This window comes from Bos grunniens, chromosome 9 (genome assembly GCF_055505025.1).
Source record: "Bos grunniens cultivar Pamir isolate PY7600 chromosome 9, Bosgru_T2T1.0, whole genome shotgun sequence".
Lineage (NCBI taxonomy): Eukaryota > Metazoa > Chordata > Mammalia > Artiodactyla > Bovidae > Bos > Bos grunniens.
This window is the reverse complement of record NC_141173.1, coordinates 46122593-46139228: the sequence shown is the minus strand read 5'-3', so window position 1 is coordinate 46139228 and position 16636 is coordinate 46122593. Positions and strand designations below refer to the sequence as shown.

Sequence of the window (16636 nt, the reverse complement as noted above, 5' to 3'; positions counted from 1 at the left end):
CATGGTAAATGCAGTAATTAAAATGAGAGTAGTACCAGGATAAAGGGAGGCCATCTACACAGCAGCTGAAATACTAGTAATTGAGTGATATGGTCCTGGTCATGGTAGGAAAGAATAATTAAGAAAATCTGAAAGACATTACTCCTTTAAGAGAAGGACTCTAAGGACAGAAATTTACATCAGAAATAGCTTAGAGGGGGAACCCCCTGCCCCACCACTATCTACCCCAATTCCTAGAAGGTACTGGTGAAGATAACAAATGAGATCTTATAAATTCTGAATTTAAGGTTAATAGGGATATAACTACTAAGAGCTTGGAAATAAATACTAGAATGTTCTGCAGGTGAGACACTAGAAAGAGTCATGAATGAAGATAATATAGGAGACAAGGTAATATCTCATGTTCAAGACATTAAAGATACAGGGACATACACCAAGAATGGAGAAGTTTATGATCACAGGTCAATACTGAGAATTTGCTTATTACCAAATGATACACACAGCTAGGAAAGTCAAAGGAGAATCAGGGTGCTGCAATACCAGAAAAGGCAACAGTTTCAAGAGATAAATATGATCAATATTCAACACCACAAAGAGGTTCTCTCTCATGCAATTTTTAGGACACCAGTAAATTTCTTTATCTGAGCTAAATATTAGTTTTGCTTCAAAAGACTTAAACACCACTTTCAACCAATTCTTAATAAAATATTTTTATGAAAATAACTTGTGCAAGATTAATTTTTGCCTTTTAATATCTGTTCTTCCAATAAGAAAAAATGTTCCCTTTCCAAAATTAAATGTATAATTTTATCTATACTTCTAGAAGTTTTCCACATCTTGAATAAAATGTTGCTATTGTTATATTCATTACTGGGTATATTTCATTTTTAGTACACAGACTAGAATGTAAGTGCTTGACATTTTAATGCTGATTATTCCTAAAATCTAGGTAAAAGAGGAGAAAACATTACACAGAAGTAATGTATTTAAATACGGGCTTTGAATTTTGATGAACAATGTTTTGAAATCCCAGATCTATCACTACTAGGTTTGTGACCTGAAGGGAATTACCAATCGTCTCAGAACTTCCTACATGTAATCCTCTCAGTCTTCCTACCTGTAAAGTGGGGGAAATCATACCTACTTGGAAGGGCTAATTCTGAGGATTAAATGAAGACAGTTATTATTATAATCATAAATTAGCTAACGTTTATTAAAGCACCTATAAGCCAGGTACTATTTTAAGCATTTAACATGCATTTTCACATATAACCTTTACAATACTCTGAGAAAAAGGGACTCATTATTATTATCCCCATTTTACAGAAGGGAAAAATGCAGAACCAAGAGGTTAGGTAATTTGTGCAAATACTCACCTCCCAGAATCCTAACTTTGGCCACCTAATACGAAGAACTGACTCATTGGAAAAGACCCTGATGCTGGGAAAGACTGAAGGTAGGAGGAGAAGGGGACAATAGAGGACGAGATGGTTGGATGGCGTCACCAACTCAATGAATATGAACTTGAGCAGGCTCCGGGAGTTGGTGACAGACAGGGAAGCCTGGTGCGCTGTAGACCATGGGGTCACAAAGTCGGACACGACTGAGCAACTGAACTGAACTGAGGATGCTAACACATACTGCTCTTATCACTCACACCAATGTTAAAATGACTGCAAATAAGTATTTTAAATGACAATAAACCTTTGCCATTATAAGAGATTAAATATTAAACTCTATCCTTTATCTAGAAAATGAGAACCAGTTTTAAAATAAACACATATGGCAACTTTTTTTAAAAAGTAATTCAAATGTAACATTAAGCTAGTAAGTTACCTGTTAAGATCAAAATATCTCCCCAACACATATATGTACATATGCCTACAAAACCAAAGGACACATTTCTGTATGTAAACTTTCTGAGTACCTGTATTTCCATAAAATAATTCACAAAACAGGACTGATAACAGAGTCTCCGCTTAACAGTATTTGTACAGCAATACAAAATATTGCTCTCCCTTTAACTACCAGGCCACCTGAAAACCACCAACAGAAGAAGAAGTCAATCTTAGCAGAGGTAGTTGTTATTACTTTTTTCGGTCATAGCCTCCAGTTTCTTAGTATAGTACAATGGTGTCTTCTTCCCCCTAATGTGAGTAAGTTGCTAACATGATGTCCAGACAGTCCTAGAAAATACTTTAGTGTATATATCCTACAAACAAGAGAATTCATCTACATAAGCAGTTCACAATCATCAAAATCAGGAAATTAACACTGATATATCTAATCTTCAGACCCCCATTTCAAGTTTTGCCAGGTTCCAAATAATATCCTGTATAGCGTAATGACTCATGAACTGTATTTATTAATATCTGTCTCTTTCATTTGGCACAGTTGTTCTGTGCTTTCTTAATTTTCAGGACCTACATTTAAAGATTGCTTATATTGTAAGTTATATTGCAGAATGTCTCTCAATTAGAGTTAGTCTGATTATTATGGTGTCACAGAGAATGGGACACAATTTAGTGACAGAATAACAACAACCATGATTTCCCATGATTAAATTCAGGGTGTGTATCTTTGTCAACAGTATCTAAGAAGTGATGCCATATTCTCAGTCCTGGCACACTGGTATGTCTGCTGGGACCATTGCCAAACTTTTCCACTGTAAAGTTCCTTTTTAATCTTTATAATTAGTATTCTAAAAGGAGATGCTTTGAGATTATAAAAATATACCACCCTTCATCATAGTTTCCATTTATTCATTAATTCTTTCACTATAGACTTATGAGCTTCAATTTTATTTGCAGTATTTTGCCATCAATATTTATTTTGATGTTCAAATTATTCCAAATTTGGCCACTAGAGCCTATTCAAGCTGCTTCTGAATCATTTTGACACAATCTCATCATTCTTTGAACAACTTTTTTGCACGATAAGATGATGCAGGTTCATCTCACACGTTCCCTAAATTAGCCATTTCTCCAACAGGCCCTAGTCTACTGAGAATGGTATTCAGAGGCCAAGAAGTGGGTCCCAGATTTGCTATATCTATCTACCGACACTGGAAACTCTTAAGTTCACACTGGTATCTTCAATTCTAATTCAACAGTACATGATTCATTGTCTTCCTCCATCTTTTAATTCCTTTCTCCAACAGTAAGAAGCTAGGCTTCCATTATCTTTACTAATTCAGTCAACTGCCCTACCTCATACATAATCAATCTTCTGTCACTGATGTGGACCATTCATTGCATAGACACCCTATACCCCACTCAAGCTCTGTTACTCCACTCAAGTTCTGTCAAACTACTCTGAGCAACTATCACCAGCTTGCACACTGGACATCCTCCATATACTGCTCCAACTCACACACTCTATGTTGAGCTCCTCTTCCACACATACACCCTCCTTTAGCACATCCAAGTTCCAAAACCTCTCACTGGGCCACCACTATGCCATGTGGACACCTGTATTGGTTAGGTGACAAAACCCCTTCTGTGAGTCGAGAAGGTGGATAGCTAATCCAGATGGTTTTTGAATGAATCACTCAGGAAGGGAAGAGGGAAAAGGAAGTGAAAAACAGAGACAGTATTAAAAATAACAAACTACCTCTTTCAAAAACTATAAGTTTCTTTTACCTATAATTGCATTTACCCTAGAATGGATAATAGTGTAGATTAAGAAAATGAATTTAAGAACCAGAGAAAATTTTTTAGATTCTAGTTCCCCCACTAAGCAGCTGAATGACTTAAGTTATTTAACCTCTTCAGTAAATAAGTAGCTATATCATATGATTGGTATGAAAATAAAATAATCTATATAAAACAAATGTATGGAACCTGACCTAAAGTTAGCATTCAATAAATGTAAGTTATTACCACTACTTTCTCTTTTATATCATCATTATTAAACAGATGCCAAAGACCTATATACATGTGTATAATTTTATAAGGCTTAGTTCTTAGCTTTTTTTTAATTATTGAAAGGATCACTGTCCCTGAAGACATTTTAAAACACCTATAGCATTTACCTTACGACTAATAACCAAACCTTTGCCTCCAGTCTAGCCTACATTTCAGACAAATTATTTCCTAAAACTTTGGCAGGATCATGTTATTCTCCTGAAATAAAGTTATCAGTGGCTCCTGCTGCTGCTGCTAAGTCACTTCAGTCGTGTCCGACTCCGGGCGACCCATAGACAGCAGCCCACCAGGCTCCCCAGTCCCTGGGATTCTCCAGGCAAGAACACTGGAGTGGGTTGCCATTTCCTTCTCCAATGCATGAAAGTGAAAAGTGAAAGTGAAAGTGAAGTCGTGTCCAACTCTTAGCGACCCCATGGACTGCTGCCTACCAGGCTCCTCCATCCATGGGATTTTCCAGGCAAGAGTACTGGAGTGGGTTGCCATTGCTTTCTCCGAGTGGCTCCTGACAGTCTAGCAAATGAAAATTCTTCAATCTGGCAATCATGATTCCATGTAGTATAACCCTAATCTACTCTCATTCCTCACCTACACAAAATTCCTGCTTTAACCAACTTTTCCATCTACATGCCCTGACCCATATCTTGGCTAGAATGTTCATCTTCCCCATTTATTCCTATCAAAAATTTGCATGTTTTTCAAAGTCTAGATTAAAATCCACCTCGTCTTTAAAATCTCCCTTGACTACAGCAGCCAAACACAAGCCCTTCCTCCCTCAAACTCCTGAAGAACTAGGTAAAACTGTGATACTACAATTACAGTATTTTACAGGTATATTTATTATCTCCCCTGCTAGGCTGAATTAAGATCCCTTTGGAGATAGAACATATGCTTTTGATCTCCAAAACAATTACCACTTATTGAATATATATACCAGTCACTATTTAAAACATATTCTTCACAACAGCAGTTTTATGAAGTTAAAGAATCATTATCTCTGTTTTTGTAAAAGAAGATCTCAAGGCTCAAGAATATTAGAAAGATGCCCAAAGTCACATAGCTGGCAAGTAGCAAAATGAGCTTTTCCCAAGCACGTCTCATAAAAATGAGATATACGGAATGAACCCTTGGGAAGGAAAGCTCTCAGGTCAAATAAGTTTGGAGGGTTAACAAAGTTAAACCACTGTATTTACCAAAGGGCTTCCAAAGCCTTTAGTAAACTGCTGATATGCTTTATAAATCCCCAACAAGGCATTTGTTATATTTTCCAAATGTATTTGGGGATAAAATCCCCAAGAACCACTGGCCTTACAGGATTAGTGTTCCATTTCAGGAATGTGACAAGGTGCTATCTTTGCACACAGTAGGCACTCAATACACATTTCTCAAATTTACACCTCATACAAAAGTAACACATTAGGGTAATGCCATATACTAAAGAATAAGGTAATGTCACTTCACTTACAGTAGGTGGTCTCTAGTAATTACTGAATAGTATTCAAATTAAAAACTTAATTTTCCTTAGACAGGCTAAAGAGAGATTTTAAAAAGCACTACCTGTGCCTTTATGATATGCATGAATCTTGACATCAATTCAGGACATTCGAGAAGGAAGTGAAAGTGGTCAAATATAATCTTGGGATTCCTAAAAGAAAAACATGCACTGCTTGTATAAATGGGAAGGATGAGTAGCATTAAGTGACATATAAATTTAGATACACAGATATTGAAATAGAATAAAAATACATATTAACCCACACCTACTATACTTGTACTTGTCAATGAACATTTTTTAGATAATAATAGAAGTAATATTTTTTCTGTTGAGATAAAAACTGTAAGAAAGAAAAAGTTACAAGAGCAGTCCATTAAACCAAGAAAGTTTTACCTGTTAACAAAGCATTTTAAAACTTCATCATGTTTGCAGACAAATTCAATGAAACGGGGCGAAGTCATTCTGTGAAGGGTAAAAAACAATCAGAACACATAGACAAAAGTTGATGATATGGTAAATTTGACTATGTATTGGATTTGACTGGCTTCTAATCAAAAAAGAAAATGGGGATTGGATTTTCTTTATAGACTCTGAGGCATGCCTAGTCAATTTATAATGTGAAATATATAACTATACACACACACTCATATAGATAATAAAATAATTTTTCATTAACAGATGATATAAAGTGACTTTTTAAAAACCTCGAAGTTTTAAGTATCTCTGTTGCCAACATATAATTAAATGATCCTATACAAAGTAACACTCACCATCCTACATGTTAATAACACATATGGATGTTTAAAACTCAAATATTCTGTATTAATTCCAGATCAGTTCAATGAGTATCCTGAAGATTAGAATAGAACCAAAACAGCATTGTATTTTTTATTTCTGCTATTACAAAGAAATTATAGCTTTTCTTCATCAGAAACTGGGTTTTCTCTGCTTTGTAATGCAAGTGCCTGACTTAAGGCTTGGTTGGTGAGGCATCCACTTCAAAGACGGCTATCTTGAATAAACACAATGCCAGCCCCAGGACTAGATAAAGTGCCAGAATGCCTCCCACTGAGGCTCCTGTGTTTAGAGATTCTGGTTAACTTTGATAACTGACCATTTGGATCACCTGACTTTTACTCTTCTCATACTTTATATTCCCACTTGTATGTTTTAAATTCACCAATAAAAAGTGAGTCCTCAAAACCTTTCCCAGGTGGCGGTAGTGGTAAAGAACCCGCCTGCCAATGCAGGAGATACAAGAGACGTGGGTTTGATCCCTGGGTTGGAAGATCCCCTGGAGAAGGGCATGGCAACCCACTCCATTATTCTTGGGATTCCCTGGACAAAGATTTGAAAAATAAAAAATAATCAGAATATTACATGATGACCATATAATTAAAGAGAAACAGAGTGTCTTGGGATGTAATTCATTCATGTCACTATAGGGCCTGACAGCTCAGCTGGTAAAGAATCCGCATGCAATGCAGGAGACCATGGCTTGATTCCTAGGTTGGGAAGATCCACTGGAGAAGGGATAGGCTACCCATTCCAGTATTCTGGTGGCTCAGCTGGTAAAGAATCTGCCTGCAATATGGGAGACCCAAGTTCGATCCCTGGGTTGGGAAGATCCCCTGGAGAAGGGAATGGCTACCCACCCCAGTCTTCTGGCCTGAAGAAAACTATATAATCCATGGGGTCACAAAGAGCCGGACACGACTGAGTGACTTTCATTTTTCAAAATCCAAGTGCCCCTCCACCCTCAACCCCAGGCTTATATGCATATTTTCTCACTCCCTCTACAATAACCTCGCTGTGTGACCCCACATGTGCCATGTAATTTCCAGGTCCTAGAAGTAATAAATCTTTCTCCCCTCAAAGGTTCCCAATGGTTATTGCTGAAGGACATCTGTAATCATAGTAAGAATCAAGGATTAGTCCAGCCACAACACTGGTTATTGATAGGTGGAGACTGGCACATAAAACGGTTGGCATAATCAGCAGGACTGCATGATTACCACTGCAGTAAATCAAGGGGAATGCCTGTTAGCTGCAGCCTGCTTACTATCACTTAACTCAGGTGAGTAACACCATCTGGGAAAAGAGTACCACTTGCTGAGGGTCTGACTTGCTGCGACGTGCTTTTACATAGTGCCCATCATGTGTTGCCTAAGGCATCCACCCCAAAAGGTTATGGATGCCATAATCCAACAATCTCAGAGAAGTGTGATCAAGGCCGTATGGTCTAATGAGATGATGAGACCACTAATGATAAAGACCTTAACTGACTATTAATGTGTGTGCTGCTGCTGCTGCTAAGTTGCTTCAGTCGTATCCGACTCTGTGCGACCCCATAGACAGCAGCCCACCAGACTCCCCCATCCCTGGGATTCTCCAGGCAAGAACACTGGAGTGGGTTGCCATTACCTTCTCCAAAAAAATGAATGGACAAATAAAAAAATTCTAAACCTCTGATGCCAGCGCCTCCTAGGAACCCTGAGGAGGTACACTAGCTCTCTGATAAACACAAAACCTCCTGGCCACTTCCTGGGCATTATTCAATGTCATGCATGCTAATATGCTAAAATTGTATATTACATTTCAGATGCCTGGGAGCTTTTCCCAAGAGCCTGAGCATATGATGCTAATATAGGCAGACCACCATTCTGGAATGCTCCCTTGGGACACCCTGGAAAGGAAAGCAGCCACCTACAAAGGGGCTCACAGTGTTGTCATCTAAAATTTTCCAGGAACAACACATAAGATTAAGGTAAAAGAAAAAAAAAAACAAAAACAAGAAGTAGAAACAGAAATCAAAAACTACTCCTTAACTGACAGAAGATAAGATGGTTGGATGGCATCATTGACACAACAGACATGAGTCTGAGCAAAGTATGGGAAATAGTGAAGGACACGGAAGCCTGGCGTGTTGCAGTCCATGGGGTGGCAAAGAGTTGGACAAGATTGAGCGACTGAACAAGAACAATAGTCTAATACAGATCCTGACCCACTTTCCACTTTCTCCTGCACAAGGCAGAACTAGGAAACATGCCTCATGAGGCTTCCCTGCTGCCAAATCAAAAGCTGACAGGGTTATCAAGGCTGTGAGTGAGGAAAGAAAGGGACACGAGAAGGCAAAAGGCCCCTGGACCCACCAATATTCATTACCAGGGCACTGCCTCCCCTCACTTGGGTATTTAATGCCTGACCCCATGCCAACTTTTCCATCATAGTGATCACTGCCAAGGCTCACTGTGAATGGAAAATATTAAGATGAGGTCCATCCCCTGCTGTGCAAAATTGGCATGATCCAATGGATTCATCATGTCCATGACCAAAGTGACCAAACTGCCTCTTCATTTTTAACCCTGGAAAAGCCCCATTTGACCCTGAGTCCAGAGAATTATTTTTACAGGACACTCACCCTAAGTACAAGGTAGCCCTACTACCTTTTGCTGGGATACAAAAACCATCCAAAAGGCACTAAAAATCCTAGGAGGAAATTTATATTCTTCCTCTGTCCCTGAAGATGTAAGTCTCATCATGTCTTTGAAACATAAATATCCAAGAAGGTAACTAAAATTCTGCCCACAATCACCAGAGACTGAAGGAAAAAGTGGGAGGGAAAGAGGCCTTTTTAAAATATAAACTGTTGTAAAATCTCTCTTACTGAAAATCTAGTCCACACCCTCCTGAAGATAACTTGCCAAAGACAAATACAAATCTTAGAAGTCTCCACAAATCCTAGTAAAAAGCTCTAGTCAGGAGCAGGTAACCTTAACTTGTTCCATCTGCCAGACACAATCTGGACTCAAAGGTAAACTATAAAATAGTAAGTTGTATACTGTTGCACCTGATTCACAGGGAAAATTTTGGAATGGAAACTATAGGGTGGTTCTGTCTGGCTGCATGTTTCTGTATGCCTATGGATATACATTACATGCAAGTGACTTTTTTTCTCTATCTCTGGATAGTATTGACAAAATTAATTTGTAAAAAAAGCTGTATTTAATTGGCTTAAAAATAAATACTATGAATTAAGTATTCTGAAACTCAGTAATACATGAACTAATCCAACATTTTTCAATTCCATGTGATCTGGGATAATCTTCTACAAATAAAAGGTAGTTTAAGTTTGTTAGTTCAATTAAAAGTCATGTCTCAAATTTATCAATATCAGATATAATATAGACATACAGCTTTTATTCTACTTGGGTTTACTATTCAAATAAGTTCATGTTATCTAGGTTACAAAATTTGTCAGTAAGAAAAATTACTTGGGATGATGACCAATTTTGCCTAATGTCTCATGAGACTTTCATGAGTAATCTAAACATAATTGTTAAGAATAAGTGATTTAAAGAGATGTAAGTAGAATAAGAGTTTAGGTGAATTTTCAGCAATAGTTTTGTTGTTGTTGTTCAGTCGCTCAGTCACATCCAACTCTTTGCACCCCATGGACTACAGAACATCAGGCCTCCCTTCACCATCTTCCGGAGCCTGCTCAAACTCATGTCCATCAAGCCGGTGATGCCATCCAACCATCTCATCCTCTGTGGTCCCCTTCTCCTCCTGCCTTCAATCTGTCCCAGCATCAGGGTCTTTTCCAATGATTCGATTCTTCACATCAGGTGGTCAAAGTATTGGAGCTTCAGCATCAGTCCTTCCAATGAATATTCAGGACTGAGTTCTCTTACAATTGACTGGTTTGATCTCCCTGCAGTCCAAGGGACTCTCAAGAGTCTTTTCCAACACTACAGATCAAAAGCATCAATCCTTCAGCACTCAGCCTTCTTTATGGTCCAACTCTCACATCCATACGTATTTTATGGAATGTCTTCTTAAAAATAGTTTCCCGAATCTCTTTGGTGACTTGAAACTTCAGAGTTCTGCTAAGTTAAATGATGGAAAATTTATTGACTATCTGGGTCATTTCCAAATAAGGTAAAACACTAATACTGAATATCAGTTTATCCACTTTGAGCTTTTCATTACAGAGGGGCTAATGATAAATTTGGTTCTCCTTGGTAAACATGTCTTGTACCACACTGAAAAATTATACTATAAGGAAGCATGTGCTTCTAGAAATTATCAACTTATTCATAAATTTGTTAATACAAAGAATTCTGATATAGCAGGCAGTTTACAGTTGCTTGCTTCTCAGTTTTCACTAGAAAGTAAAGTTTCTAAGGGTTAAGAATTCTGATTAATATATTCAATTTAAACTAGTGAAAATAACAGAGGAACTGTCTCTGAATGCAAGGAAAGTAGGATGTGTTTTGGAATAAGAAAGGTGTTGATATTCAGTCGCTAAGTCCTGTCCAACTCTTTGCAACCCCATGGAATGCAGCATGCCATGCTTCCCTGTCCTTCACAGGGAAGGGAAGTTTGCTCAAACTCGTGTCCATTGAGTCGGTGATGTCATCCAACCATCTCGTCCTATCACCCCCTTGTTAAGAAAATTTTAAGTAATTTTGTCCTAAAGTAAAGCTGGTTATTTCAGAAGAGGAAAGAAGGAAATAAAGAACAAATGATATAGGAAAGACAGGAAGGTGGAACGATACAGAATGAAAGGATTTTACCTGTACTGGCAGGCTGTCTTTTTTCCCCAACAAGCTTTATTATCAATGATATGTTTATGCAATTTTTTTCATCTGCTAAAAGGACAGTTTTCCTGCAGTGTTTGTCTGCTGCTGATAGAGAAAGAAACTGTAAAAAGTTTTCCTTTACCCTCTAAGTAATCTGGCTAGAAAAGCAAAGATTTTGTATTTTAGCAAAATAATTTCCTGTATTTCATGCTGTCTTTAAGTGATTAAGTGAAACTCGCTCAGTCATATCCAACTCTTTGTGACCCCATCGACTGTAGCCCACAGGCCCCTCTGTCCATGGAATTCTCCAGGCAAGAATACTGGAATGGGTGCCACTTCCTTCTCCAGGGGATCTTTCTAACCCAGAGTTTGAACCCGGGTCTCCTGCAGTACAGGTGGACTCCTTACCATCTGAGTCACCAGGGAAGTCCCATGCTATCTTAATCGGGTATTTGATTACTTAAGAAAAATGAGTCTTCTCAATAGGAAGAGTTAAGATTTGCTCACAACAACGTAAGTATATGCATTTGCCTTTGAAATCATCTGTCACTTTGGTTAGGTAGATAATTATTATTTCATAAAGATCTGTGATCCGATTTAGTCAAGTGTCTAAAATCTTTTTCATATTTTTAAACAAACTTCCCCAAATCAAATTCTAAACGAAGTCTTTTTGACCTAGAAGTAACTTTTGGATTTTTCAAAAGGCCCCTGGAACATCTCAAAAGATATGTTTTCTCTCCTTATAAAAAGAGACATTAAACTAATTAGGCTTATCTGATACATTAAACGTCAGATAAGAAATAATGCTAAACCTTCTTTATCAATATCCTTATTTGGATATGTATTATTAACATAAGTTTTCCAGAAATAACACGAAATTTCCTAAAACTCTGATATGTAATATTATTCATCATAATTCCAGCTATCATCTTAAAATGTTGTGTGTCACAGAAATAACCAAATTCCTCTGTCAACTGCATTACAATGAACTCTCATCATATCTTCAACCACTGGCATTTTTCAAGTCTTTTCCCAATTACAGCCAGTTATTATTTTACTCTGATGCTTTTGCAAAGGTGCTTCATCTTTAAGGAGATTCATGGAAAGGACTCTGACAAATACAAGTTTCTGATAATTTTCACATCCTACCACTGAACAGGGTAAGCATTTATAGAACTCTAAGGGAAAAACAGATTCATAACACTGTTAACCAAAGATCAATATCAAGAATTATATAGGACTTAATGAATTCATGAAGGATGATCACAATTTTTATGAATTTTTGTTTGAAACACTGCTACTTCTTCAATATTTTGCTTTTCAGACTTACAGAAACTTCTCCTTCTACACTAGCAATAACTCAACAATTTGGTAAAGCATACCTCTGTGAACAAACATGAAACAACTACTTTTTCTCCTAACCTGATCCCTCCAGAATTTGGAAACTCTCTGGGTATCCTTATTTTCACGGCAATATAGTAACTTGCGTAAGTTCAGTAAAAATCTGTTCTCCTTGTTAACACGACACAATTGAAAACACCGGTTATACTGCCAAAGCTTTGACTGGAATGTCTCCCTTTGACAGAAGAATGTATAGACTCTGATATGACCAGACAACTTTAGGGAACTAAGGGTGTTAATTTTATGAAGCCAATAAAACTGTGGAAAAATCAACCTGGTACCTTGCTTACAGGGTTCCTGGCAGAGTTACCAGGTAAGTAAGGAAGGTCACTTCCTGGCAGGCCCAGAAACTTCAAGATATTTTGGGGACCTCAAGAAGAGAGGAATTCACCTAAATCTATAGGCACTGCAGGCAAAATGTGATGGTGAGTCCTTGGCTTGGCTTCTTAGCCTCTAGAGGCTTTTAAACGTTCAATCTGAGATTCCTTATGAAAAGTTCTGGCAAAACAGACAAAAAGGAGCCTAAATGACCAATCACTATTCTTCCTCCACTATATAAATAACCAGGTCAAGTTTAACAAAACTCGATTTACTGTGCAAACATACTAGTCTTACTTTGATTATCTCTGATAGGAATGAGGGCAACAGTAAAGAGAAAAATTACATTTCAATGGAAAATTACAGTACACCCTTGTAGATATCAGATTCTAGTCCTCTTAACTGTCTTTGAGGTTTTTTCCCTACCTGTAAACTGGACTGGATACTGAATTTTCATTTCCTCCAACATCTAGCTAAAATTCTCCAAATTAATGTTTCCAATTTTTCTCCCACCCTTCTTACTTGGAATCACTGAGAACTAAAACTGCTCCTTTTCCAAATTCATATAAGACAGATTAGGACAACTTGATGTAAAATTCAGAGAAGTAACCACAACAGCTCATATATGGATAAACTTCGTGCCTATTGCTAGATGGGCCACTCAGGAAAATCACCAGATACATTCAAACTACAAACCAGGATAATCTATCAGATGGCCTCCACTTTGTCCACTTCAAAGATGACTATCTCCAATAAACACAATGCCAGATCCACAACTAGATAAAGAGCCACCCCTCATCTCCAAGCTCCTTTGTTTCAGAGATCTTGATTGATTTTGATAACTGACGGTTTGAGCCACTTGTGTTTTCTCATGCTTTAAATTCCCACTCTCAATGTTTCAAATTCAGCAATAAAGAGTGAGCTTTTGAAACCCCAGGCCTCTACCTTAAACTCCAATAAAAACAGAACCCCAAGCCCTCAAGCTTTTTTTCTACTGGCAACCTTGCTGTGTGGCCCCAGGTGTGTCATGCAATTTCCAGGTCCTGTAAGTAATAAACCTTTTTTTTTTTTTTTTCAAAGTTTCCTGATAGTTATTGCTGAAGGGTGTCTTGCAATCATAATAAGAACCACAAGGGCTGCTCCAGCCACAACACTGGTTACTGACAGGCAGAGATCAGCACACAAAATAAGCAGAAACTTTCTTACCCTGGAGGCATCTGACAAGAACAGCACATGTAAAAAGCTTGAATGACAGCACTTAGCCGGTTAGCTGTCATAGAAATAACATCCTGACAGTCTGCACTGGCTTCCTGTTTCCCTCCAAGCGCATCTGGTTTAGATTCCCCTGTGCCAGTGGACAGATTTTCATAGCTCCCAGGTCCTGGAGGTTCAAATGGAGGAATGGAAGTACCATCTTGATCTTGGCCTTTTTGTTTCAGCAAAATAGAAGTGATATCCGTTGAGTCCTTTTTGTTTTTCATCAATTCTGTAGCTATTAAAACTAGCCATTCATCTAATGAGTGCCAAAGCAATTCAAGAGGCTAAGAAAAAAAGAAAAGTGTTTTTTTTTTTTTAAATCATCATTCTTAAACTGCAGGAAAAAAAAGAAACCCACCAAGACAAATATTATAAGAGAGAATATTTACTCTAGATACTTCTATTTTCCCAAGTTTATGTGACTGCAATGCCTAAAGATAAGTAACAAAAATATAAATGTCATATAATTACTTCATTTATGGCAAAAGCTGATATTGCATTTATTTATTCCTTGGAATAAAAAAAAAGAAAACTACACTCTAACAAAAAAATTTATAAGCAATCTTCCTTCTTTTAAAATTTTTCAATTATTTAGTTTCAAAACCATAATTACTTTTATGAGTACAATTCCCTAAAATCTTTACTGTATTAATGTGTCGACTGTTTTTAATTATGCTGCTTTTCAATTTAAAAAATAAGTATTCATAAAGAACTTAATAAACAACTTGGTTTACTGCCTTTTTCTTTACACGTAATCTCTGAGATTTTGAAAATTTATGACAAGAAATTTTAGATATCACAGCATTTACAAGTACACATACACACAGAGGCATACCCAATCACACACAACTCATCTCTAATAATAGTAATTATCAAATATTGGCTAGCAAATCCGGAATTCAAAGTAAAGATTAACAGCTTAATGAAAAAGAAAATGGGAATAAACAGTTTATTATTTCTACACTATGTAAAATATTCCATTTGAGAATAATGAAATGTTTTTTGTAAATTAACAGCAAATGAAAATTTATCTTTAAAATACCATGTGATCACAAATGCTACAACAGGACTAAGGACTGGAGAAGATGAAATACATACATTATCTCTAGTAAATAGTAGTTTTTAACAGAAGGAGAAATATAAATGCCCAACTATTATTAAAAGACATGCTACTAGGGATCTAATGTACAGCATGGTCACTATTAGTTATCAACACTGTATTGTACAATTAAAAGTTGCTATGAGAGTAAAGCTTTAATGTTCTCAGCACAACAAGAGCAACAAAGTAGTGACTATGTGAGGTGAAGGATGTGTTAACTAACCTTACTCGAGTAAAGATTTTGCAATACATACTTGTATCAAATCATCACACTATACCTTGAAGTTACTCAACATTTTATATAACAATTATAGCTCAATAAAACTCGGAGGAAAAAAAGACCTGCTAGAACACTTTAAGACCCAAATAAAAATGAACAGTGAAGGCACGGGAGGGCAGGGGAGATAGCAGTTGGTCTTCCATTCCCACATGATTCTCAATATTCCTAATGAGAGTGATAAACTGTCTTTCTACAAATGAATATAAAAATTAATCTTACTTTTTGATTCTTATATGATCACAGAATGCTACAAACTAGACATCTGCTTCTGAAAGACCCACCCTTAACTATTTCAAGTAAAAGATTCTTATTTTTTAAAGGCCAGTATTGTAAAGAGATTACACAGCCATATTTAGAACTTTCTAAAGTTCTGTTCTGCCAAGAAATTCTTTCTAGTTATTATCTAATAAATCCCACTACTATTACCTTCAGACTATCTTCAGATTTCCAGAACATTCTCTTTTTGAGACTATTCTACTTATTGAATCTGCAAACACTTAAATCACCCCTAAGTTTTCACTTAAATATTAAACCAAAAAGAAGGAAAAAACCCTTCCACCATCAACAAAAAAACAGTTCATTCATTCAACATATATTTAATTAATACAGCCTAGGTAAACAGGTTCACAAAGTGAGAAGCTAATTTCTGATAAACATTTTCTGAAGTTGAAATGAGCACGCTTCTCTCCCACAAACAAGGCTTTTCCAAGGTTAGGCACAGGAGTTGGGTGCCTAACTTCTTAAAGGATGGCTGAACTGCTTAAAAGAAGGACAAGAAGCACTAGCAGTCATCAACATTGACATGATACCTTCACTGAAAATGTCTTAATTTTAATCATGACCCAGGTTTGGGTCTATAGTTTCTCTTCATGAGAAAAACGTTAGCCCTGCTATAAAACATGAAAAAGAACTTTTTATGTCAGCAAAACTATTTTAGCTTTACATCAAAAAAATAAACGCCCTCTAAAGAAAGAACAGGTGGTGATGAAAAACTGCTTCAAACAAAAGGAATAAATGGCCTCTAAGTGAGAGCTGACAAAACTCAGAAAATCCCCACACTGGATGGAGATGAAGGCTAAGGCAGGAAGCAATACCTACTGCTCACGTGCGGATGAGAGCACTGAGCCTGAACTGCAACCATCCTATTCCCAAAAGCTGACAACCTGCAAAAATTAAAGGTGAAGTCTGAATAATTCCAGAAATAATATCCAAAAAAGCTGATCTGTGTAAAAATGACAGTGACAAGAACGATACTGAGAAAAGCTAGAAAGAATTTTC

The 16636-nt window shown here is 36.9% G+C and overlaps 1 protein-coding gene across 18 annotated transcripts in view; it reads right to left on the bottom strand.

The window, feature by feature from the left end:
* Positions 1–16636, bottom strand: part of HACE1 (HECT domain and ankyrin repeat containing E3 ubiquitin protein ligase 1) — a 118577-nt gene that overhangs the window by 38056 nt on the left and 63885 nt on the right. For all 18 annotated transcript variants that reach the window (XM_086317563.1, XM_086317551.1, XM_086317554.1 and 15 more), the window contains 3 exons: positions 13929–14263; positions 5812–5880; positions 5481–5568 (listed from right to left, as the gene is read on the bottom strand). In XM_086317563.1, the coding sequence (XP_086173689.1) occupies positions 5481–5568; positions 5812–5880; positions 13929–14263 (492 nt within the window). The remainder of the gene's footprint in view (positions 1–5480; positions 5569–5811; positions 5881–13928; positions 14264–16636) is intronic.